This window comes from Lepidochelys kempii, chromosome 6, assembly GCF_965140265.1.
Source record: "Lepidochelys kempii isolate rLepKem1 chromosome 6, rLepKem1.hap2, whole genome shotgun sequence".
Lineage (NCBI taxonomy): Eukaryota > Metazoa > Chordata > Testudines > Cheloniidae > Lepidochelys > Lepidochelys kempii.
The window spans coordinates 64,295,245-64,319,273 of NC_133261.1; the positions used below are offsets into that span (position 1 = coordinate 64,295,245).

The window sequence follows — 24,029 nt, forward strand, 5'->3', positions numbered from 1 at the left end:
CTGAACTGCAGTAGCGCCGGCTATTCCACTCTGAGGCCCCTAAAACAGGAACCAGTGGATACTGACCCCCATGCAACGTGACATAGGTATATAATATCTTGTAATCTTGAGCAATGTCATGGGATTGGGGCCAGGAAATAAGTCAGTCTCACAACAGCATTCCTGTGTATTGCACTGTGTTTTACAGCCTCTATGGTGCCCCAACATTGCACTTCAATCTTGATCTGCAATAGCCCGCTGTTATTCTGTGGTCCAGTGTGACATACTGTGTGACAATTAGTCACTCCATTGGCTTATCTGCCTCCATGCCACAGATCTGTAGGTAAAGGTGCAGCTTCTCTGCAGGATTCTTCAACTATTTTGGTTGCAGAACTGAAATGCAGGTGTCATGTGTTGGGCTTAACTCCTTTAGGGCCACCCTTGAAACTCAGGCAGGAGGATAGCGGGGCAGGACCAGAAATATTAATTCATTGCTCTGTAATAAGTGTCTCCCCAGTGAAGCTTCATAATGTTGGGTGCTCTCTCTACAGTGGTTTGGAGACTATTAAGAGTGCAGGCTTGCTGGGTTCATAACAGTGTCAGTGTTGGAGAACCTCTTACCTGTTTTTCTGCATTCTCAGCCCTCTGCTCTGCCTCGACTACTCTCTGCTCCAGCTCCTGCATCTTCACGGCCAGAAAAGAGATTTGACAGTGAGCAGAATCATTAATTTTTTTTTTACTCATAAGCTGCTGGTTTCTTTAACAGGAACTTTGATCTTTGGCATTCATGGGGTTAACTGGACAGCTCTGACCAGGAAACAAAGATCTTTGATCTCCCCCAGCCTACCCTGCCACCCCTTTTGGATTTGCAAGAACCATTTCCTCATTAGTGAGCTTCACCATTCATTACATGGGTCAAAGGAACATCCCTGGTGCCCTGACCCGCCTCTGCAATTTATACTTGGTGGGTTGTCTCTGCAAGTAGTGTGGCTATAGCCCATCCTTCTTTCCTGTGCTTTCTCCAAACAGTGACTCTTTAATAGGGGGAAATAAAACTGAATACAGCTCTGAATGGCTCCCAGTAGGCTACATACACTATCTAAATCTAAATAGGTCGAGTAGATACTGTGGTCTAGCTACAAAAGCAGCCCCTAATCTCACCAACGCTACAGGTTAATGATCATTTAACATTCCTATTGTACCTTTTATCCCAAAGAATTTAACTAACTGGTCCTTAATTGAAGGAAAGCTCACAGCAAAGTCAATGGATGTCTCTGCTTGATTAAAGAGTATGGAATTTAATCCTAAACATACAGGAATTCCTTCACCTTCAGTGAAATGCAGCCATGTCTGGAGTGAAACACAACAACTAGTTAACACACTACATAACTATGTAACGATAAAATATGAAGTCAACTGTATCCAGTTTAAACTGGAGAGAGGATTTAGAGGCAGAATGTAGTTACCCAAGCTAGAATTTGGTGTAGGGCCTATTTTTGCCAAAAATATCATAGGCTTTACAAGTGGTTACAACCTCTGTTGGACAATTGAAGCAAGAAGTGGCACCCCGGCAACTAACACACATGCCAGCTGTCCCTACAGGCCCTACTTATAGCACAAAGTATAGGGTTTTTTCACTCTATTATTCCAAACCACTATAGAACCCCTATAGAGTTAACAGAAACTGTAAACTTTCTATAGACTTTGATAGTGAATTGTATCTAGGCCCCTACTAAATTCATGGTCCATTTTGGTTAATTCCACAGTCATAGGATTTTAAAAATCATAAATTTCATGATTTCAGCTATTTAAATCTAAAATTTCAAGGTGGTATAATTGTAGGGGTCCTGATCCAAAAAGGAGTTGGGGGGGTCGCAAGGTTATTGCAGGGGGCGCGGGAGGGTTGAAGTACCACTACCCTTACTTCTGTGCTGCTGCTGGTGGTGGCAGTGCTTTCAGAGCTGGGCAGCTAGAGAGCGGCGGGACTGGCCGGAAACCCAGCTCTGAAGGCAGAGCTGCCACCAGCAGCAGCGTGGAAGTAAGGATGGCCTGGTATGGTATTTGCCACCTTTCCTTCTGCGCTGTTCTGGCAGCAGTTCTGCCTTCAGACCTAGGCTCCCAGCCAACAGCCGCTGGTCTCCAGTCACCCAGCACTGAAGGCAGCTCAGAAGTAAGGATGGTGGTATTGCGAACCCCCTGCAACTCCCTTTTGGGTCAGGACCCTTAATTTGAGAAACGTTGGTCTCCCCCATGAAATCTGTATAGTATAGGGTAAAAGCACACAAAAGACCAGATTTCACCGGGGGGGGGGGGGGGGGGGAACGGACACACACACCAGATTTCACAGTCCACGATGCGTTTTTCATGGCTGTGAATTTGGTAGGGCCATGTAGCAAGGTGCTGCTGCAAAAGCACCTAATTAGCCCCTGCTCAGCCAGCTCCAATCAAGAGGAATAGATTCGGACTGGTGTAACAGGCATGATTCCTGGCCTGGGGATTGGCTCCACCTGCGGGCCTGACAAGCCAGTAGTTATGAGGGCTGGGAGCCAGTATGAAGGGGGGCTACCAGGAGAATGGGCAGTCTTCTGGCTGTGGGCTGATTGCTTGGGAAGGAGGGAACTAATCCTGTAAGCCTTGTACGTAGCTCAACACTAATGGTGGGAGAACTGTGTGTGTAAATAAAGTCAAAGGTGCTGCATAACAGGAAGCCTCTCTGAGCTTTATTGGGGCAGTTAGCGGGCCCCAGGAAGAGGGGCGGGCAGAGGACCCTGTTACAGGCCCTAATTATATCCCTGCTATAGAATTCTACAGGATAGTTCAAAAAAACACAGAAAAACCTCACTCTCTATTAAATTCTATAACTTTTTTGAATTTTTTCTTTGGATCCCTAACTAAAGGTCTGTAAAGATTCTGTTGGTTTCATCCCTTCTAAATTCTACAAGACTTTTCCATAATTTCAGTGGCATTTAAAAGAATGTCCCTATTTTTCTTTTCATGTATCCCTTTTTGTAGCTCTCAAATGTTAGCAGGTAAGGAGCACAGCACATCCTAACAGCATGCTGTAGCATTGATTCAGCACTAACTAATTTACTTTTCACTATTGATGCCACATTTCCTCCATTTGCATTTCAATCAGCTAGGATAGTCAAACCAGAGGGTCAGATTCACATCATTATTAACAGAAGACTCAGTTTATCATTCCCCTTGTGATAGGACAGGAGTAAGGCCTGTCAGTGCATATCCCCACTGTCAAGGGGCCCTGTGCCAGGCACAAATCAGGCTCTGCCGCCTCTGTGCTGTCTCTGCAGCAGCCCAAAATGTGTTGGGTGTAAAATGTGATGGGGTATAAGCTAGGCAGACCTGTATCCCAGTGATTGTGTTCTTCAAAACCCATCAGTGACACAACTTAGGGCAGCCTTCAGGATCGCCCTCACCCTGGTCATACCCCCATCCCATCCCTGCCTCAGAACCAGTACTTAATTTGCAATGAAAGAGGTGCTGGGGCTGAAGCAATTTTTTTTTTTTTAACTTTCATAACTGACTCAACAAGCCCAGAAGAGCTGGGGCTCAGCCTTGGCAAGTCCTGGCACAAATTAAGCACTGCTCATAACCCTCTAAATAGAAGAGGCACAAACTACCTCCACTCCTTCTGTGGCAGTATCCTAGAGAGACAAGGTGGGTGAGGTAATAACTTATAGGACCAACACCAACTTCTGTTTGGTGAGAGAGACAAGTTTCCAAATACACAGAGCTCTTTCTCAGATCTGGGAAATGTACTCAGAGTATTCTAACCAATTTCATTTCCTGGTTCCAGTGCTCTAGTACAGTGTGCTCTGCTGCGTCCACAGGTTCGGCCAATCGCGACTCCCACTGGCCGCGGTTCACCGCTCCAGGTGAATGGGGGCTGCATGAAGCAGCACAAGCCAAGGGACGTGCTGGCCACCCGTCCTGCAGTCCCCATTGGGGTAAACAAAACGGTCCGGCACGCCAGGGGCTTTCCCTGAACAAGCGGCGGACTGGCTTTGAGAACCACTGCTCTAGTACAAAGGTGCTGGGTCTAGATTTTCAGAGATGCTTCAGGGGAAGGTTTATATCTGTTCTCTCCTAAAATGAGTAGATTCTTTATTTCAGGGACATATTTGTTTACATTCAGTTCTGTAACTGCCATCACTTCTAATAAAACCTACATTTTGGGCTTGAATCAAGCCCAAATAAAGTTCAGTTCTTATTTCCCTTCTTCAACAGTGTCAAGGATCAGGGGGTAGCCGTGTTAGTCTGTATCCACAAAAACAACAAGGAGTCCAGTGGCACCTTAAAGACTAACAGACCAGGTAACCTCAGGTAACTCCCTTCTCTTCATGTGCCAGTATATTTATGTCTGTATCTGTAATTTTCACTCCATGCATCTGAAGAAGTGGGGGTTTTACCCACGAAAGCTTATGCTCAAATAAATCTGTTAGTCTTTAAGATGCCACTGGACTCTTTGTTGTTCTTCAACAGTGTCATCCCCAGGGCTTTAGCCTCTTCTATGGAAACATTCAGCACTGTCAAGAACTCCTTCCTTCAGAGCCTGTCTGGCTTTGATCCCTCTCAAGCTTTAGCTAGTCCTTCCCAGCTCCTATCTCTCTCTCTCTCTCTCAACAAAGTAATATTTGCACACTTACTGATCCTCCTACTGGAGAAAAACACAGAGCTGTAGGATAGGGTCCTGGAGACCCTTTGTGTTCACAGGGCTGTGTTTGAGAGCTTGCTCCATTCCCATAACATTTCCCTGGAGAGTTGACTCCGTGCCAGGAAAACCTGGAGGCCAGAGACAGCACCTAGGAAACACATGGACCTTTCATTCCCTCTTGCTTTACTACAGCAACAGCATTGGTGGATGCTTTTGCAATATGGACTACTACTTGACTCATATGTTCCCTGTCCCCTTTTCCAAATATATTCTTTGCAGTAGGGGTGAACTGTGAAAGATTCAGTTTATCTAAATTCCCAAAACTTAGATGCTTGTCCCAAACTCTTCAGTCTGCACAAGATGAGATTAAACCCAGACCCTTGGAATCCAGGGCCCAATATCACAGGGAGCCTGGACAAAGCGATGAGTATGAAGCAGCAGATGGCAGTTCTATGCACAGCTGTTTGCTGCTGGTCAGCTGCCTCACTTGAGAGAAAGATCAATAACTCAGAGTAGAAGACAAGCTCTCTAGGAGAGAAGTGGTAGGAGCAAGAGACTGTTCTGGGGAGGCGACAGGGTTTTGGGGTAGCCTTTTGGTAGTTCTGGGTACTATGATTTAGTCTTAATCCATCCTGGGTCTGCAAAAAATGTTGGAAGCCTCACAAGAACATGTTCGCATATGAAGCTTCCAGTACTTCCTAATGTCCTTATAGAAGAAGGCATGAGGACAAATTTGGAGAGTCCAGTGGAGAACAACAAAAATGATTAGGGGACTGGGGCACATGATTTATGATGAGAGGCTGAGGGAACTGGGGTTATTTAGTCTGCAGAAGAGAAGAGCGAGGGGGAATTTGATAGCAGCCTTCAATGACCTGAAGGGGGGTTCCAAACAGGATGGAGCTAGGCTGTTCCCAGTGGTGGCAGATGACAGAACAAGACGCAATGGTCTCAAGTTGCAGTGGCGGGAGGTCTAGGTTGGATATTAGGAAACACTATTTCACTAGGAGGGTGGTGAAGCACTGGAATGGGTTACCGAGGATGGTGGTGGAATCTCCGTCCTCAGAGGTTTTTAAGGCCCAGCTTGACAAAGCCTTGGCTGGGATAATTTAGTTGGTGTTGGTCCTGCTTTGAGGAGGGGATTGGACTAGATGACCTCCTGAGGTCTCTTCCAACCCTAATATTCTATGAGGCAGAAGCAGGTGGTAGCAGATAGACAGTTGTAGTTGAGCTCATGTAATACTGACAGACCCCAGTCGCTGGCAGGCGGGATCAAACCTGGGGCCTCTGGAGCTTAGTGCATTAGCCTCTACCACAAGAGCTAAAAGCCAACTGGCTGTTACCTAAGGCTGTAGAGCAGACTTATTTTATCTCTCTCTCTAAGTGGCCTCAGTGCCACGAGATGGGACAGAACACCACACCCAAGAGGTGTGTGCGTTACACAAAGAACTAAGAACAGGGATACCTGGTGTGACATTGCACTCCATATGCTTTATGGAAATATGCTTATGAATATGATGTAACTGGAATATGCTTTATGCAAAAGGTCTCTTGTAAGGTATCATTACAAAGCTTATAATGTACTGAGTGTTCATCCTATTTGTATGTATGCATCGTTCTTGTATCTGAAGTTAGAAATATGAAGTATAACTCTGAGGTCCTATTGTAATTATGCAAAGTGTGGGCCATTAATGGTGGATTAGAATCTTGATGGCTCCCATTGACTAGAACAACTGGTTGTAGATGGTTTATTTACCTGCAAGCCTTTCTGTAAAGGTGTGGGGTGGGCTAGCCCGTGGGTGTGTAATGAAGAATGAGGTCTCGCAGGACATGTGACCATGTCACCTGATACTGGAATCCATCTTAAATCTGGTACTTTTTCATTTAGAAGGAGGGGTGGGGACCCAGAGAGACAAAAGATTCCCACCTTGTGCCAAAACTATAAAAAGGGATGGAGCAGGACAGGGGAGTGTGGGGCAGTCATGAGAAAACCCCCGCTTTCCACCTTAGCTGTCTGCTGGAAGTAACAAGGACTGTACCACAGAAAGGATTGGGCCCAGACCAGGAAGGAGTCTAGTCTGTGAAAGAAGCTTATTGGAACATCTCTGAGGGTGAGATATTATCTGTAATCAGTTTCTTAATGTATTAGGCTTAGACTTGCATGTTTTTGCTTGGTGACTTACTTTGTTCTGTCTGTTATTACTTGAAACCACTTAAATCCTACTTTTTATGCTTAATAAAATCACTTTTGTTTATTAATGAACCCAGAGTAAGTGATTAATATCTGGGGGAGCAAACAGCTGTACATCTTTCTCTATCAGTGTTATAGAGGGCAGACACTTTATGAGTTTACCCCCTCTAAGCTTTATACAGAGTAAAATGGATTTATTTGGGGTTTGGATCCCATTGGGAGCTGAGTGTTCGGGTACTGGAGGCAGGTGACCTGCTAAGCTGTTTTCAGTTAAGTCTGCAGCTTTGGGGGCATGGACCAGACCTGAGTCTGTGTTACAGCAGGCTAGCATGTCTGGCTCAACAAGGCAGGGTTCTAGAGTCCCAAGCTGGCAGGGAAAACAGGCTCAGAGGTAGTCTCAGCACATCAGGTGACAGTCGCAAGGGGGTCTCTGTGACCGAACCTGTCACAGCTGGGCTCTATTTATCTCTGAAATGATGTGTGACAGAGGACAAAATGTAAAGAGCAATTAAAGTTAGTGGGAGCAGCAGATCAGTCCCTTGGAAAAATTGGGCTTTAAGCATCTCAAGCTGATCACCTAAAATTAGTGCCATCTTCTTGAAAATGCAGTCATAAACACTTCTGGGCCCAAGTGTCCCCATATGTAAAATGAGAATGATGTTACTCCCCACCAGACAGAGGGATTGTAAGCACTAGTTTAATTATTGTAGAGCATATTCATATCCTCAGATGGAAGGTAGCAGAGGGGGGGGGGGGTGTGTGTGCGCGTACACCCATTTTAATGATCAAACAGCAAACAAAATTACATACACTAAACTTAATGTTTGGTAGGGCTAGCATAAAATATCACAATGAGCACTAAATTCCCCTCATTTTCAGTGTTCTCAGCCAAGAGGCCAAGGCTTTAATGGGCCATGGAGCCTGACTCCTCTCCAGCTTGTAAAGGTAATCCGTCTAGGTGAGGATGGAATAGTTCAGCAGGGAAATGTTATGGAAGCTTGCCTGGCTACTATCCATGCTGCACCTGTTCTGATTCCTGGCCAATCAGTCCTTGGTAATCTTGGCAGAGAAGTCAACTTGGAGGCTATTTAGTGTTAATGGTAGTGGTGGGTCTTGTCATATGAACATAAATCCACTAAGACTGGAGATTCACCAATACATTTGTCATACAGTAAGCCACTGAATAGCCACCGCCAAATGGTAATAGCTTCTGACAGCTACCAGTATGGGCTACATGCAAACTAGGGACACTTTAAATGTGGAACAAAAATCAATGCTGGATGACCATTGTGTTAGAGTCAGCGGAGGAAAGGGCTTTATGCCCTCACTGTTACCCCCAAGATGGGCATTTCTGTGACTTTTCTCCCCTTGCCTGTATTGCTTAATTTTATAGAAACATCCCCCACCTTATGATTCAAATGAGCATGGAGTTGACAGCTCAAAATGCACCCATGCTCTCTTGCTGAGTGTACCTTTGGAACTTGTCATCCTGGATTTGGGTCTTTACCAGATGCTGTTGAATATCCTAGGTATGTAACCATCTATTAATTCCTGCAGAATTAACTCTTCCTGCTGTGATACCATTATCTCCCACAAGATAAGCAGGACTGGAGCAGGTCAGGACCTGGATGATAGATTTCCAAGAAAACTCATGATTTTTCAGGAAGTATTGGCTTTTCTTCCCTCTGAAGTAGCATCATGGTAGCTGGCTTAGTACTACTCTAACTGGTGACTTTTGAAGGATATAAAACTGAGGTCATGACTACTTGTGGTCACTAAAGATTCCATACACTTTCTGTAAGATTGAGGTGACCAGGCTAAATTACAGATGAGTTAATTTCTGACACCCTAACTCCCCATGCAGTTTAAAGTGAACTGATAGTCTTCACTTCCTGTACTAACCGGTTGTGTATCACCTAATTCACAGGGCCTGCGATGAGACTTAATATACTCCTGTTTGTAAGGCTCTTTGATATTCCTAGGGGAATTAATAATACTTAGTATTTATATAGCTTCTTCCATTTTAAAATCTGAAAATACTTCATAATTATACAGATAGGGAAACTGAGTCACACTGATGAAATGACTTGTCCCCAGACACACAGCAAATCAGTTGAAGAACCAGGATTAAAAGGCCTCTCTCCCAACTCCATTCCTGTACTTCCACCATTATCCCATGCTATCTCCTGCATATGCTACAGAAAGGCAAAGATTTGTCATTCAAATGTCTCAAAATGAAGCTGCGTCAAAGCCCCATGGCCATATTAAACCCGAGCGTATAAGAGGCTTTTCAAAGGATTGCTATAAGATGCATCCCTCTTCCATACGAACAAGTGAGAAGCCATGCAACTGGTCCCTCTAAAGGAACCTGCCTGCCACGTACATGAACAGACCTCTGCTCATATGTTCAGTCAGGCATTCAAAATAAAACCAAGGCTTAAAGTTAATTTGTTGCTCAGCTTTTTTGTGTGTTCTTTTTTCTGAGAGGCCCACAGCTCACTTGTAACCAGGTCATCATGCTGCCATGGCAACAGTCTGCCATGTCACTCACCAACAGATGATTATCCCCCTCTGTGTGTGAGAAACCCAGAGAGTGGAAATAAATGCCTGTACCAAAGACACACAATCCCTGATGATGTACACATACTCCTAGAACCCAGTCTCTAGCACCTATGGTGGGCTGAGGGGAATGCAGAACTTTCTCATAAAGACATGGTATTTTAGTATCTTTGACATAGTTATTAAGGACCTGATTCTACAAACACCTAAATCTTAGTAACTTTACTCATATAGTTAAGTTTCCATGGGATCAGGCTGTCAATACGTAACCTCACAAGTGCAACTCCACTTCCTCTGTCCAAAACTGCATGGAAAGGACACTGGGTTAAATTGTATTAGCTTTATAAACATTCCTTATGTTACAAGCAGCACTGTAGATTACTCAGTCTGAAACCCTTTTTAACATTTAATGTATTTGCATCATAGAATGTAGAGTATTACCAGCCACAAGGGTTCAAAAATCATTAGTCAGATCAGATCCCCCAAAATATCATTAGATTGGCTTAAAAACCCAAACTCTTTATTTGCCTTCTGGTTTCCGAGTCTTTACAGTACATGTGGTTCACTTTTTCAAACTTTTATCCACAGCTATGAGGGCTAAACATTTTTGAAAGCTGAGATTCTCTTGATTCTAACAGGCAAGGCTTCATTATCATTTGTATTACCCTAGCACTTGGGAACTGCAGCCATGGACCAGGAATGCATGGTGCTAGGCTGTCCCTGGCCTAAAGAGTTTACAATCTAAGTAAGAAATATCAAATATTACAAGACTTGTGCTAAAATTGGCAACACTACCTGTGGAGTATTTTCACTTCACCTCACTTGGATAGCAATGCTAGACTGGTCAGTTTCACTCTGGTCACTTTCCAGTTCTCTCAGTGCTATAATGTTTAGGTTGCAAATGCTCTAAAGGGATGGTTGCTTAACAACTTATTTCCCTTGGAATAAAAAAAAATGGAAATATTTGTATTGTCTTAAATTATGCAATAGCTATTTCTTTTTGGGCAATTTTTTTTTCTTTTTAAAAATTTCAGATAAAGTTCCATAACTGGTGCCAGTTAATTTTGCCATGATCTTCAATAGGAGCAGGAGTGGTTTTATATGGCTGAACAAATTTACTAAAACTGTATATATTAAAGTGTCACTGTTCTGATATCTCCGTAACCATTACATTGATACTTCTCATGAACAACTTGGCAAAAGTAGGGACTTCCAGGAAGTAGGTCTGAGCTGAGTTGCAAGAGACTGTCCACTCAGGGTGATAAGGTAGCAATTTTGGCACACAGAGGGGTTCTACTCTGCAGTGAGGGGAGGGGGAAGAGATTTGGAGCAGGGGTGTGTGGGAGGGAAAGATATATGGGAGCTGAGAAAACACTGTTCTAGTCCCTCATCATAGAGCCCTAGAGATGAGTGTCCTTGTCCTGACAGCACTAAGGATCAGATCACAAACAAATGCACACAACCCAAATATTTTTCTCTGTTCATCTATTAAACAGATGAATGGAAATTGCCAAGGGGTGTCAGTTTGGGATGATGTGAAGGGGACACTTATCCACTGAATGGGAGTAAGCATTTGCCCTCTACATCCCCAGCACACTCATTTCACGTAGGCCAGTGGTTCCCAAATGGAGGCTTGTGGGACTACTGGGAATCTATAAGGCACTTCGTGGTCATCTGCAGAATGCTGGTCAGTTATATCATGCTGGTCCTCCTTGTTTTCAACAGCTTATACGTAGTTCAGGGTCTTCATTGTAAAGAAGAGCCTGGAGGACTGTACTAGCAGCTGAAAAGAAGGAAGAGGAGCCAGCCACCAGCAAGTGAGGAATGTCCAGGAAAGAAGGGAATGAGGCAGCCCAGGCAGTACGACTGGCCTATGTGAAATGAGTGTGCTGGGGATGTAGAGGGCAAATGCTTACTCCCATTCAGTGGATAAGTGTCCCCTTCACATCATCCCAAACTGACACCCCTTGGCAATTTCCATTCATCTGTTTAATAGATGAACAGAGAAAAATATTTGGGTTGTGTGCATTTGTTTGTGATCCGATCCTTAGTGCTGTCAGGACCAGGGGAAGGAGAGGTACCAGCTGAAAGAGAAATCTGTGTGGTACAGGAGAAGGAGAGACAGACATTCTCAGAAGAGGTGGGGTAGGGGTTGGGGAAGAGGAAGAACCAGAACAGAGAGAGGGAGGAAGAGCTGAAATGAAGAGCAAAAACAGACAGTAGGATTCTCTCTCCTCAAAAAGAACACTTATTACCTTCAGCTAAACAAACAGATGCTCTCCTAATATACCCTTTCCATGTAAGCAATTGCCATAGTTGCTACAAGGCTGGTAAGAGACTGTGAATGAGGAGTGAGTGAGTCTGCAGACAGTCTTCCAGTTCAGAGAGATTGAACCCCTGACCCAGGCCACCTAACCACGATCAGATGGTGGAGAATCTGTATTCAGCAGGGGCACTGTGTACTGTAAAACTTCACTTGGACAAGCAAGTTCACATATGTCCTGAAACCTGACCCTTAACTTGTCCTCCTCTCCTCTCCCCTCCTGATATACGTTAAGTATATGGGGCCCCGCTCTTTGACCTTTCATTAAACCACATCACAAAGCCATACAGCTGGTTACAGAGTAACTTGATCACTGAACCAAACTGTTGAGATTAGGGAACAAAGGGCCTATTGCTTTGACTGAAGGGCTGGATTAGCCCCAGAGTCACTTCCCTTTCCATAGCAGGGGGCTCCCTGAAGCAGGTGACTATCCCACTGTCCTTGGCCAGGATTTTCATCAAAGGCTCTATGGAGGGGAGAGTCAAACAGGCGTATGGTGTGTTCATGCTCCAGAAGGAGATTTAATAAACAGTTTCATTAGTTTGATGTGGATTTAGTCTAAGAATTTCCATGGAAAGAAATAAAACTAGGAAGTGGCTATACACAGCCTAAGAAATGAGGCTTAGATTTCCTTGGTGTCATAAAAGCTGGTCTGGCTGCCTTAATACCAGGCCTACGCTCTGGCTCTGTACAGTGCATAAAGTTTGCTTAGCTGCCTGGCTTTAAAACTGGTTAGAAAGTGTCCCCAGTATGGACAGGCCTTGGAGGAGCTCAGCCCAGATGCTGCCTTCCCAAAATGAAGTGAGCTGAGAGTTTCTCCGACCTGTATGAAGTGTGAAGTGAACAGGACTGGAACGCTCTATATCATGTTAGTGCAAATGTAATTAAAGTGAAAGTAAGATTGAAAATCACTACAGGGGTTGAGATAACTGTGCTTTCTGAAGGAATGTACAAACAAGGGTTCCTAATGTAAAATGGAGCAAAACTGATGTAGGTCACAATTATCATCAGGGACAGATTAAAAAAGTGTTAGGATGTCTGCAGCTTGCCTACTTAACTGTGACTGAAGGAAATTGCTACCACCATACAAATAACTGATTGGCTGAACCCTCTTAAATTGGATTATCATAAACCACGTTGGATCCAGTGAGGGAATCAAAAGCAAACTATAAGCTGTATTAATACAGACATGAGGTTAATAAAAGGGGTCCCAGCAAAAATGCATGTGGCTGAAAGTACTATTCTTAATTTCTAAAGGTTAATCCTGTGCCTTATGCTTTGTGGGAACCTGTAGAAAGGCAGTTACTAGAGCTACACTAGCAGGAAATAATTTCACATGAAGAGTTCAAGGAATGAGCTTTGACTTGCAGCCCTCTGCAGAACATAAATAAACCTGCTGTTACCAGAGCATTTCAATCTCACTTTCCAGACAGATGGTGTTTTCCCCTCTTCAAAACACTGATAAATTAAAAAATATAATCTCAGAGAAAAAGAAATCCAGAGGTGGGTGGGTGGGTGTGTAACACAGAATATCAAAAGTAAAAACCTCCTTCTCTCTTCCTCCCCAACTTTGAGTGAATTTAGTGGACAAGAAAGTGAGGGACAGACAAAAAGTAGTTTTTTTTAAGACAGAAAGGTGCTGTACAAGCTTCCCCTGCACAACACTGATAATGCGTCTTAGTCCTGAGCGGCTGTTCCCCTTGACCGTTTTGGCCTGGGACCTGACACAACTGTCACAACAATACAGCATAGTTCTGTACCCCTCTAAGCTCTTCTAATACCAACCCAATCTGGACCTACAGCATCCTCCACTATTGTTGGCCCAAGATCCAAATCAACTCTGCTATTGTGTCTATGCCCTACAGTAGTCAGAGTCATTCCCTGGATAGAGACTGCCAATTGTGCCAGACTGTGTGGTGGTGTGGATAAACAAGAAGCTGGAATAAGCCTGCAAAACTCCTTTCATTTGTGACTTGAGACAAAATCTCAAAGGTCTCCAGAGGTGAAAATTTAAAATATTAAATTCCAGTGAGCCACTAAGGAGCCTTTGCATTAAATGAGTCTGATGGTATAATAGGTCAGATGCACAGGACCCAATTTTCATTTACACTAATGCCACTTTATACCACAGCTGGGAGGCACATCACCATCAGGCTCTTTAACAATATAAAGTGACTATAGTGTAAGTGGGAATTAGGTCCAGATGTAGTACAACTGACTGATTGTTCTTGCTCATTGATTTCACTGCATAGCCCAGTAATAGGTAGGTAGACATGTTCTAGTACATAGCTTTGGCCTCACCTTTTCAGCTAGTAACTCTCGGATCTTGCTAGCCTGCAGACGGAATTTGAAGAGCTGGGATTCCAATGCGAGGCACCGTTTCTGCCAGTCCATGCAGCTGCTGTTCTCCATTGCAAGCTCTGCCATGGCAAAGCTCTTCGTCTCCTTAGGCAGATCCTCCAAAGTACTCTTTAAAAAAAAAAAAAAACAAAAAAAAAAAACAACAAACTGAGAAAAGAAAAATACAAACTTTGAAATGATTATCCTGGCAGGGTTTTTCCTCCATTAGTTCCTGTCCGAGGGCATGTAGGGGAGATGCCTTCTCCCAAAGCTTTTGGCTTTAGCCTACTATGTAGAGAGTTGAATAATGTAGGTTTCCACCATGCTATTGTGGGGTGTCCTCTTGAAGCCATCCTACCTTTAACACAAGACCTCCAGCACAGCCACTAGGACTGGTAGTCAACATGGACCATCATGAGACAAAGCTTTGTTAATGTTAAGGTTTTTAAACTAAGAGCTGGGGGAAAGCCGACAGCTGAGAGGAGCACATGGTTGGGACTGAGACATTCCTTTGGGGACAATCTATTAATTATAGCAGTAAGTAATATAGTAAGGAGGAGAGGATCGAAGATGATAAAATACGTGTAGGATCTGATGAGAAACAGTCAAATGAAAGAGTCCCATTCAATTACATCACATAATGGCAGACAGCAAAAAAGTGACAATTTTTTTTAAAGTGCTTATACACAAATGCTAGAAGTCTAAAATCTAAGATGGGTGAACTTGAGTGCCTCATATTAAGTGAGATTAATATAATAAGCATCACAGACACTTGATGGAATGAGGATAATCGATCGGACATAGTAATACTAAGGTACAATATATCGGAAGGACAGACTAGGCATATTGGTGGGGGAGTGGCATTATATGTGAAAGAAATGTGAAAGTCAAATATGTGAAAGTCAAATGAAGTAAAAATCTTAAACAAATCACACTGTACCATGGAATCTCTATGGATAGTAATTCCATGCTTGAATAATAAGAATATAGCAGTAGGGACATACTACCGACCACCTGACCAGGATGGGGATAGTGGCAATGAAATGCTCAGGGAAATTTGAGAGGCTATACAAATTTTAAAAACGCAATAATAATGGGGGATTTTAACTATCCTAACTTTTAACTATTAGGAAGGCCAAAAAAGAATTTGAAGAACAGCTAGCCAAAGACTCAAAAAGTAACAGGAAAAAAAATGTTTAAGTATATCAGAAGCAGGAAGCCTGCTAAACAACCAGTGGGGCCACTAGACAATAGAGATGCTAAAGGACCACTCAAGGACGATAAGGCCATTACAGAGAGACTAAATTAATTCTTTACGTGGGTCTTCATGGAGGAGGACGTGAGGGAGATTCCCAAACCTGACCCATTCTTTTTAGGTGACAAATCTGAGGAACTGTCCCAGATTGAGGTGTCATTGGAGGAAGTTTGGAACAAATTGATATATTAAACAGTAATAAGTCACGAGGATCAGATGGTATTCACTCAAGAGTTCTGAAGGAACTAAAATGAGAAATTGCAGAACCACTAACTGTGGTAGGTAACCTATCATTTAAATCAGCTTCTGTACCAGATGGCTGGAGGCTGGCTAATGTGATGCCAGTTTTTAAAAGAGGCTCCAGAGGCAATCCTGGCAATTACAGGCCAGTAAGCCTAACTTCAGGACCAGACAAATTGTTTGAAGCTATATTAAAGAACAGAATTATCAGACACATAGATGAACACAATTTGTTGGGGGAAGAGTCAACATGGTTTTTGTAAAGGGAAGTCATGCCTCTCTAATCTACTAGAATTCTTTGAGGGGGGTCAACAAGCATGGGGACAAGGGTATATGGATATAGTATACTTCAACTTCCAGAAAGCCTTTGACAAGGTCCTTTAGAAAAGACTCTTAAGCGAAGTTAGTAGTCATGGGATAAGAGTGAAAGTCCTCTCATGGATCAGTAACTGGCTAAAAGACAGGAAACAAAGGGTAGGAATAAATGGTCAGTTTTCAGAATGGAGAGAGGTAAATAGTGGTGTCTCCCAGGGATCTGTACTGAGACCAGTACTATTCAACGTATTCATAAATGATCTGGAAAAAATGGGTAAACAGTGAGGTTGCAAAATTCACAGATGATACACAAATACTCAAGATAATTAAGTCCAAAGCAGACTGCGAAGAGTTACAAAGGGATCTCACAAAACTGGATGACTGGGCAATAAAATGGCAGATGAAATTCAATGTTGATAAATGCAAATCAATGCACATTGGACAACATAATCCAAGCTATACATATAAAATGGGGTCTAAAATTAGCTATTACCACTCTAAAAAGAGAGCTTGTAGTCATTGTGGATAGTTCTCTGAACACATCCACTTGGGGATGTTCAAAATTTGAACACTGATCTGAATTTTTAGCAAATGGCCCCTGATGAACCAATATCCCAGATTCTGAGTGGGAGTCTAGGAGAGAGTAGTTCCTCTTGTCACTGAAGAGAGCCAGGATGGATTGTGCTTCCCTAAGCACAATCCCTCCTAGAGCCACTCCTGGGCAGCTTGGTCCACTCTAGCACCAGTGCCACCAAGCATGTACATTACACACTTGGTCCGGTCCCTTTGTATCTTAAATGGGTTGGATGAACTGGAAAATAGGACTTCTCACTCACAGAAATAGGGTGAATTGGAAAGGCATGCTGAGATTTCCAGTCAACAGGAGGAGGACAGATAGAAAACTCAATCTATCCTGACTCAGTGGAATAGTGAGTTGGGGACAGGTACTTCTGGACTGTAAATGAGAATAAAACGCAATATGTTGTCAGTACTTTGGGATTAGAGAAGGTCCAGTTTCTGGTCTTTATACAGAAAATAGGATGCTGGTGCTTCTAGTTAATAGTGGGTAGATGAACTGAGTGGGAGGATGTTCTGCAGTTGGATCTATGAACTAAATGTGATGAGTTGGTGGTGGTCTGAAAATCTGTAACCATATTAGCAGTCTAGAGTGCAGAATGGGTGGGTAAGAGAGTTCCTAGTCTATATTCTGTGGCTGAGCAGGGATGTGGGGACAGAGTTATGGTTGAATATGCAATGTGATGTATTAGTAAATAACTTTACGGAGATTGTATGAACATAAGAACAGCCATACTGGGTCAGACCAAGGGTCTATCTAGCCCAGTTTCTGGTCTTCTGACAGTGGCCAATGCCAGGTGCTTCAGAGGGAATGAACAGAACAGGTAATCATCAAGTGATCCATCCCCTGTCGCCCAGTCCCAGCTTCTAGCAAACAGAAATTAGGGACACATCAGAGCATGGTTTTGCATCCCTGCCCATCCTGGCTAATGGCTATTGATGGACTTATCCTCCATGAATTTATCTAGTTCTTTTTTGAACCCTGTTATAGTCTTTGCCAGAGGGTGTTGTGAAGGCTAAAAGTTCCACAGGTTGACTGTGCATTGTGTGAAGAAATACTTCCTTTTGTTTGTTTTAAACCTGATACCTTTGAATTTCATTTGGTGATCCCTAGTTCTTGTGTTATGAGTAACTAGCACGTCCTTATTTACTTTCTCTACACCACTCACGATTTTATAGACCTCTATCATATCCCTCCTTAGTTGTCTTTTTTCCAAGCTGAAAAGTCCCAGTTTTATTAATCTCTCCTGATATGGAAGCTGTTCCCTGCCCCTAATCATTTTTGTTGCCCTTCTCTGTACTTTTTCCAATATATCTTTTTTGAGATGGGGCAACCAGATCTGCATGCAGTATTCAAGATGTGGGTGTACCATGGATTTATATAGAGGCAGTATGATATTTTCCCGTCTTATTATCTATCCCTTTCCTGATGATTCCCAATAGTCTGTTAGCTTTTTTGACTGCTGCTGCACTGTAACCTTTCCCAGCAGGACTTACACATTGGCAGGCTGTGGGAATCTAAACCATGAAAACCTGCTGCTATGTGGGGAAGACTGGGAGGATGGGGGATAGGGACGGACACAGACATATTTGTCTCTTGACTAAATATTTAAAGTTCACATAGCCAGAGATTCCACTTCATTAGGAGGCCAGGGGCTTAGTGTCCTCCTCCGTGACTGCTGTCATGCTAGGGCAAACCTTTGGCTGCAAGCTATTCAAGTGTTGCAGAGAATAGGGGAGATAAAGCCTCATTCATTAGGCTTTTGGAGAAACTGGCACGGTTACCCAGACTGAAGCATATTCAACTAAGTTTATGCTTCCGTTTGCAAACTATAATGTCCCCATTCCCTCTCCTCAGGATCACATGCCTAACACAGTCTGAGTAATCAAGGATGAAGACGACCTTTTGGTAGAGCTGGGCAAATACCTTAAATACGTTCCCCAAATATTTGCTTGACTAAAACTTGGGATTTGTTTTGTCCTTTGACTGCACCTCTTTCATGTTCGTATCCCACAAATATTCTAATGCATAAGTTTACTAGCATGAATGGTTGCCAAAACAGTGAATTTACAGCACTATATACTTTCTACAACTATTCTGAATTTTGAACTTTCAGTTGCAAGTACTTACATTGGAGGAGTATAACTCCTGGAATGGTTCCCAATCAGGAAACAGAAATAATACCATGTGACCTTCTTTACTTAAAAGAAGTAAAATCTAGCCAAAGTAGGTTGGCAGTATAGGGGGCTGAGAAAAATTGTGTCTGGAGGACCCTGACAATTTTTCATGGATTTAGGGGACCTATTGTGTCCTAATATAGCAGCTGTAAAATAAGGGTGATTTCTTTACAATGGGAAGTAGGCTGTTTGAGAACAGAAAGAGAGGCAGCCTCAGCAAACTTATTAAAAGTTATTGCACACAGAGGGAACACAGCTGGATCTAGGCAGTGGTAGCAGGGACTTTGGGAGCTTACTTGCTATTTAGGGTGCAGAGTGCTAAATAGTTGGGATAAATTTTTAACCAAAGACCTTAAGAAACCTGCAGTGGAGGTTTAAGGTGTTACAGAGAAGATAGTCCACTCATTCAATGCAGAGAGCTATGCATCAAGAGACCTGGGCTCTCCTGCCAGCTCTGCTGTTGACTCATACTAGGATACTAAACATTATCTCCCTGCGCTTCATTTCCACCCCCATCCTTCCCAACCTATAAATGGAGGAGTAATAAAAATGTATCCACCTTTGTTAAAACACTCTGGATGAAAATATGGAAGGTATAAATAACTTGAGTTTTAAATTTTTGGATAATTTCATGAGCAATAATCATATCTGTACCTATGCAGGCTACAATGAGGTACTCAAGTCTATCACCTTCTGGCATGAGCTGGTTGCTACAGTTCACTTCAGTTCCCAGAGGTCAGCTGTCCATATCATATACACTACCAACACCATTGTTGTTAGGTGGTGGTCTTGTTGACAGTCTCAGCAGAGAGGCTAAAATGAATGGGGTCACCTACTGAATTCCTTTCACACCCTGCAAGTGCTCTTTCCCAGACTGGGGGTGGAGTATGGTATGCCTATACTGTTCCTTTATTGTGCAATCCATAAATAGATGGCTTAAATATCCAAGGCTGTCAATCTAGCATCTTCCAATCCAGATGAAGTTCTCTCACTCACACATACACCCTAACGCACACCAAAGTGTTACAATCAGTGCTTAATTTGTGCTGGGGTTTGCCAGGTCTGAGCTCTGGCACCTCTAGGTTTGGCAGTTCATAGTCCCGGCACCTCTGGGCTCCCAGCCAGCAACTGCCTCTCCAGCCACCCTGCTCTAAAGGCAGCGCAGGCATCAGCCATAGTGCAGAATAAGGGTGGAAATACCATACCATGCCACCCTTACTTCTGTGCTCCTGCTGGCGGTGGTGCTGCCTTCAGAGCCGGGCACCAGTCAGCAGCCACCACTCTCAGGCTGCCCAGCTTGAACCCTGGCACCTCTTTAATTACAAATTAAGCACTGGTTACAAAGACATTTTGGTGCATTACCATGAAACACCATAAAATGATGCTAGTAAGGGTGGGTGAGCAGGGGGAAGGTGGAAAGTACAAGCCCAGTATTTCACTGTAGTTTAGACACTTAAAAGTTTGGCTCCCAGTTTCCTCAGGTATCAGATTCCAAGAACAATTTTCAGGGAGGATGTGGTGTTTTATCTTAGTACTGCAACAGTGGACCCATTACCCAGACAATCCAGCTATTGCAATAGACACAGATTCTTCCATCCCTCAGTGGGAACAAACTAGAGCTGAAAGACAAAACATCCACAATCCTATGTCCTTGTTCACATCTAAAGAGATAAAACAGAACTGTGTAAAGGTCACAGCCATGGGTCAAAAACCCTGCATTTGACCTGCTTTATTTGTCTCTTCAGTAACTGCTTGCAAAGTTCTGATTTTTTTTTTTTTTTAAGGTTTGTTTTCCAAATATATGCATGAGGAGTCTTACATACAAAATGAAGTAGAATCATTGAATTCAACCACCTAGAATCCACAAGCAACCTTACAATAATGAACTGGTGCGTGCTGCCTCACCTACTTGTGTAATCCTACAATAACAAACTAGTGGAAGGCAAAAATATTCAAAGACACGGCTTTTAGTTACTGAGCCCCCAAACCAGCAAAGCACAGTTAAGTATGTCCTTGAGTAAGTAAGTAAATAATCCAGTTTACTTCAATGGGACCTCACATGCTTACACTTAAGCACACACTTAATTGCTTTGCTGAACTGGGGCCTAAGTGAGAGAACAAGAATTCAAAAAAAGTGAGGCAAAATCCCTGAACATCATGATCTTTAAGTCTACCATCACAAGATAGAAAGAGAGAACTTGTTCCTCTAGATGTAATCACCTCTGAGTCTTCTGCCTTCATCTATAAACCTTAGAAGACTTGGGATCAGAACTTAAGTTCAGCTGAAGTAGTCTGGAGCCCGTAAATATTTTCAAACCTGAGGGAGCCCTTGCAACCCAACCCCTACCCCGACCTGGGGCTGAAGCCCTAAGCCCCAGTGTCCCATCCCTCCTCCCCACAAGCTGGGCTGACCTGCCCATATTTTCACATGATCTGTGAATTAGAGTTCCACATCAAAATGCATGTTCATTTAATACAGGGGAATGACATTGCTCAGGATCTGCATTGTATTGTGGGGCATGCAAGTAACAGACCTGTTCAAAGAATAACATTCTACAAGCCCCAGACCTAAAAACTATTCCAAAATAAGAGCTCACTCCTCTCCACATCACATTTTGCACAGCCCAATACAGCAGGTATATCATTCTCACCTACAGCATACACATACATATAGTCACAGTCTCCTAGGCACACTCACCACTACATCAGTGTTTACATCTCTAGTGCCTGATATACACCATTACTTTAAAGCCAGTGCTCGTGCAATGGTCACGAAAGGTTGAACAACACTGTATAACTACGCTGCCTTATCAATGAAGTTAGAACTGTGTTCTAATGTGGCTCTTTGGACAGAGATCATAAGTGAAACGCTGCTCTCTTTTTATACTGGCATAAACAGATTTTAGCCTGACATCTTCATGCATAGATTTTAAGGCCAAAAGGGATTGTTATGATCATCTAGTCTGACCTCCTTTTAACACAGGCCATAGAACCTCACCCAGTAATTTTGGCATATAGCCCATAACTTCTGGGTTGAGCTATAACATAGCATTTAGAAAATATCCAATTTGGATTTAAAGACTGTGATGGAAAATCCACACAATCTAATTATATGGCTGAACTGTTCGTTTTCCTAATTTGATTTTACCCCATATGAAATATTTGGGATATTTTTGCTTTAAAACAACAACAACAACAACTGCCTAATCCCCCTAATGGAAAAAAGTTATTAGGGATGTTAACTAAAAATTCAGATGTAACAGCATTCTCAATACCTGTGAAATAGAAAGCAGCTGCTTAATTTAATAGGGGCAGGCTTTTCAAAACTAGGGGTCTAAAGCTACATTCTTAAATCCATATGTACACACTTAAATAAGTGGCCTGATTAAATCAAGGTGCTGAGTATCCAACAGCTCTCATTGACTTCAACAGGAGCTGCTTGGCACTTAGCACTTTTGAATATGAGGCCACTTATTAAGTGCATAAATATGGATGTAAGAACCTAGCTTTAGGCACCTAATTTTAAAAAAATCTTTGCTGCAGCTATAAAATTTTTGAGTAACAGCAAAGATGAGCCTGACTCCAAACTCTGGATCCAAAAATTAGGGGACCTAGGTCCAATTCCAATTTTGGGAAATACAAATCTGGATCAGAACTTTGTGATTAATCTGTGACTCTCTAGTAGGACCACCTAACATCCCTGCACTTTCTGATGTTCTAGCCTTGATCTAGAGAGCATCTATATTTTCCACTAAAAGCCTTTTGAAAATGATGAAGAACAAAGTGATCAAGCAAGATGACTGTAAAAGTTCTAAAGTGAAGATCTCCATGCATGTAGTGTTAGGAGAATCAATCCTTTTTTATTGTGAATTTTTATTCCCTACAAAAATGAAAGCCACAGAGACAATATTTCCATATCTCAACTACACATTTCTCCACGCTAGAGCATCTGCTTAAGCACCTGCTGGTCGGTGATGTTCGAATCAGCCAGTCAGTGTAAAAGAATAAAGTGGAAATGCTTGGAACTGCGCGGACAATGCCCCAGATTCTCTCCCCTGAGGCGCAGTTCAGCTCGGGCTGTTTCGAAGGCTCCCAAAAAGGAGTCAGCGAAGGTGCTTGCTGTGTCTCAGCTGAGCAGCAGGAGGCTCCTCCTGGCTCCAGTCAGCACTCAGCGCCGAACCCCCCCATTAATCTAACGCCTCTTCTCGAGCATCCTGTCCCCCCCCCCCCCCAGCCCTTCACGCCGTTCCTCGGTTTTCCCGTCGGGGGATGTTTCGGAGTCACCGAGAAAGCCAGGCTGGCGAGGGTGTCCCTCACGTCTGTCACTGCTGGCTCGCAAATCCCGGGTGAATCAAAGCAGGGGAATGAATAAGGCGAAAGAGGCCGGTCTACGCGCCAAAGGGCAGGTTGGGTCAACTGAGGAAAGGAGTGGGGCGGGCCCCCCTTTCTAGCCATGCCAGAGGGATGAAGTGGAGGGGGGACGCTATGAAGGGAGAGGCGGTTTGTCACTTACTCTGTAAGGACGTTGTTCTCCATGGCCCCGGGCTAGCCGGAGGGCCCCCATGAACTGGATTTCTCCCTTGAGCTACAGCCTTCTCCTGGCCCCTCCTGCAGTTTACTAATCCTACCCAGGGGGCCTCGCCTAGGACGCGCCACACACCGCCGCTCGCACACTACCACCCCCGGGCCAGCGCGAGCCCCCGCGGCGACACCTCCCAAAGACCCCGCAGAAGCCCCCGCCTGGCTTCTCCGCGCAGAAGCGCGAACAACCAGCGCCCGACGCTCCGGCTGGAGGCTGCTTGGCAGTCAGGTGCGGGCACTGCCCGGGGACAGCAGCCTCCCGCCCTCACCTGCGGCAGGCTGCTCATGGGCAGGAGCTGAGCAGCCCAAGTAGCCGGCCGGGGAGGCACGGGGACGGCTCCGAGGCATGAAGAGCTCCCAGCGGCTGACCTTGTGTTGTTCTTGGGGTCTGGCGCTGAGGAGCGGGGCGGAGCGGGGCCCTGCTCCTGGGGCGCTCCCGCAGCCGGCGAGGCGCGCGGCTCCCCTGGGGCGCTCCCGTATCCACGCGCTGCTCGTCTCCGTCCCATTCAGCGCTGTGCCATGCTCCCGGGCGCTCCGCTCGCCTTAAAGCGGGAGAGCCTGGCTCCAATAGCAGGGGCAGCCCTCCAAAGCAGCACAGGAACTGACATCATCGGCCCCGCGCTTTTAACCCCTTCTCTGGCCCTGCGGGGAGGCAGCCGGGCCAGACGGATTCTCCAGCGAGAACTGAAATATTGAAAAGCCTGGATTGGACCCAGCCTTCAGCCCCACGCACCCACCCTCTGGCACTTTGGGGGGCTGAGTGGAAAATGGCACTGAATAGTTGTAAAGAAAACTGGCCACCTGCTTTATGTGGGCCCCAATA

General features: G+C 44.1%; 1 protein-coding gene across 6 annotated transcripts in view; it reads right to left on the reverse strand.

Annotated features, from left to right (window-relative positions):
- PLEKHH1 (pleckstrin homology, MyTH4 and FERM domain containing H1) overlaps positions 1–23,807 on the reverse strand; it is an 84,029-nt gene extending 60,222 nt beyond the window's left edge. For 2 of the 6 annotated variants that reach the window (XM_073348419.1, XM_073348417.1), the window contains exons 1-2: positions 14,023–14,209; positions 601–663 (exon numbers count right to left, since the gene is read on the reverse strand). In XM_073348419.1, coding sequence (XP_073204520.1) covers positions 601–663; positions 14,023–14,148 — 189 coding nt within the window. In that variant the 5' untranslated portion in view covers positions 14,149–14,209. Of the gene's footprint in view, positions 1–600; positions 664–14,022; positions 14,211–23,138; positions 23,323–23,475 lie in introns of those variants that run through there. The other 4 variants (XM_073348415.1, XM_073348418.1, XM_073348416.1 and 1 more) reach the window with 4 other exon arrangements.
- Between the last annotated feature and the right edge of the window lie 222 nt (positions 23,808–24,029).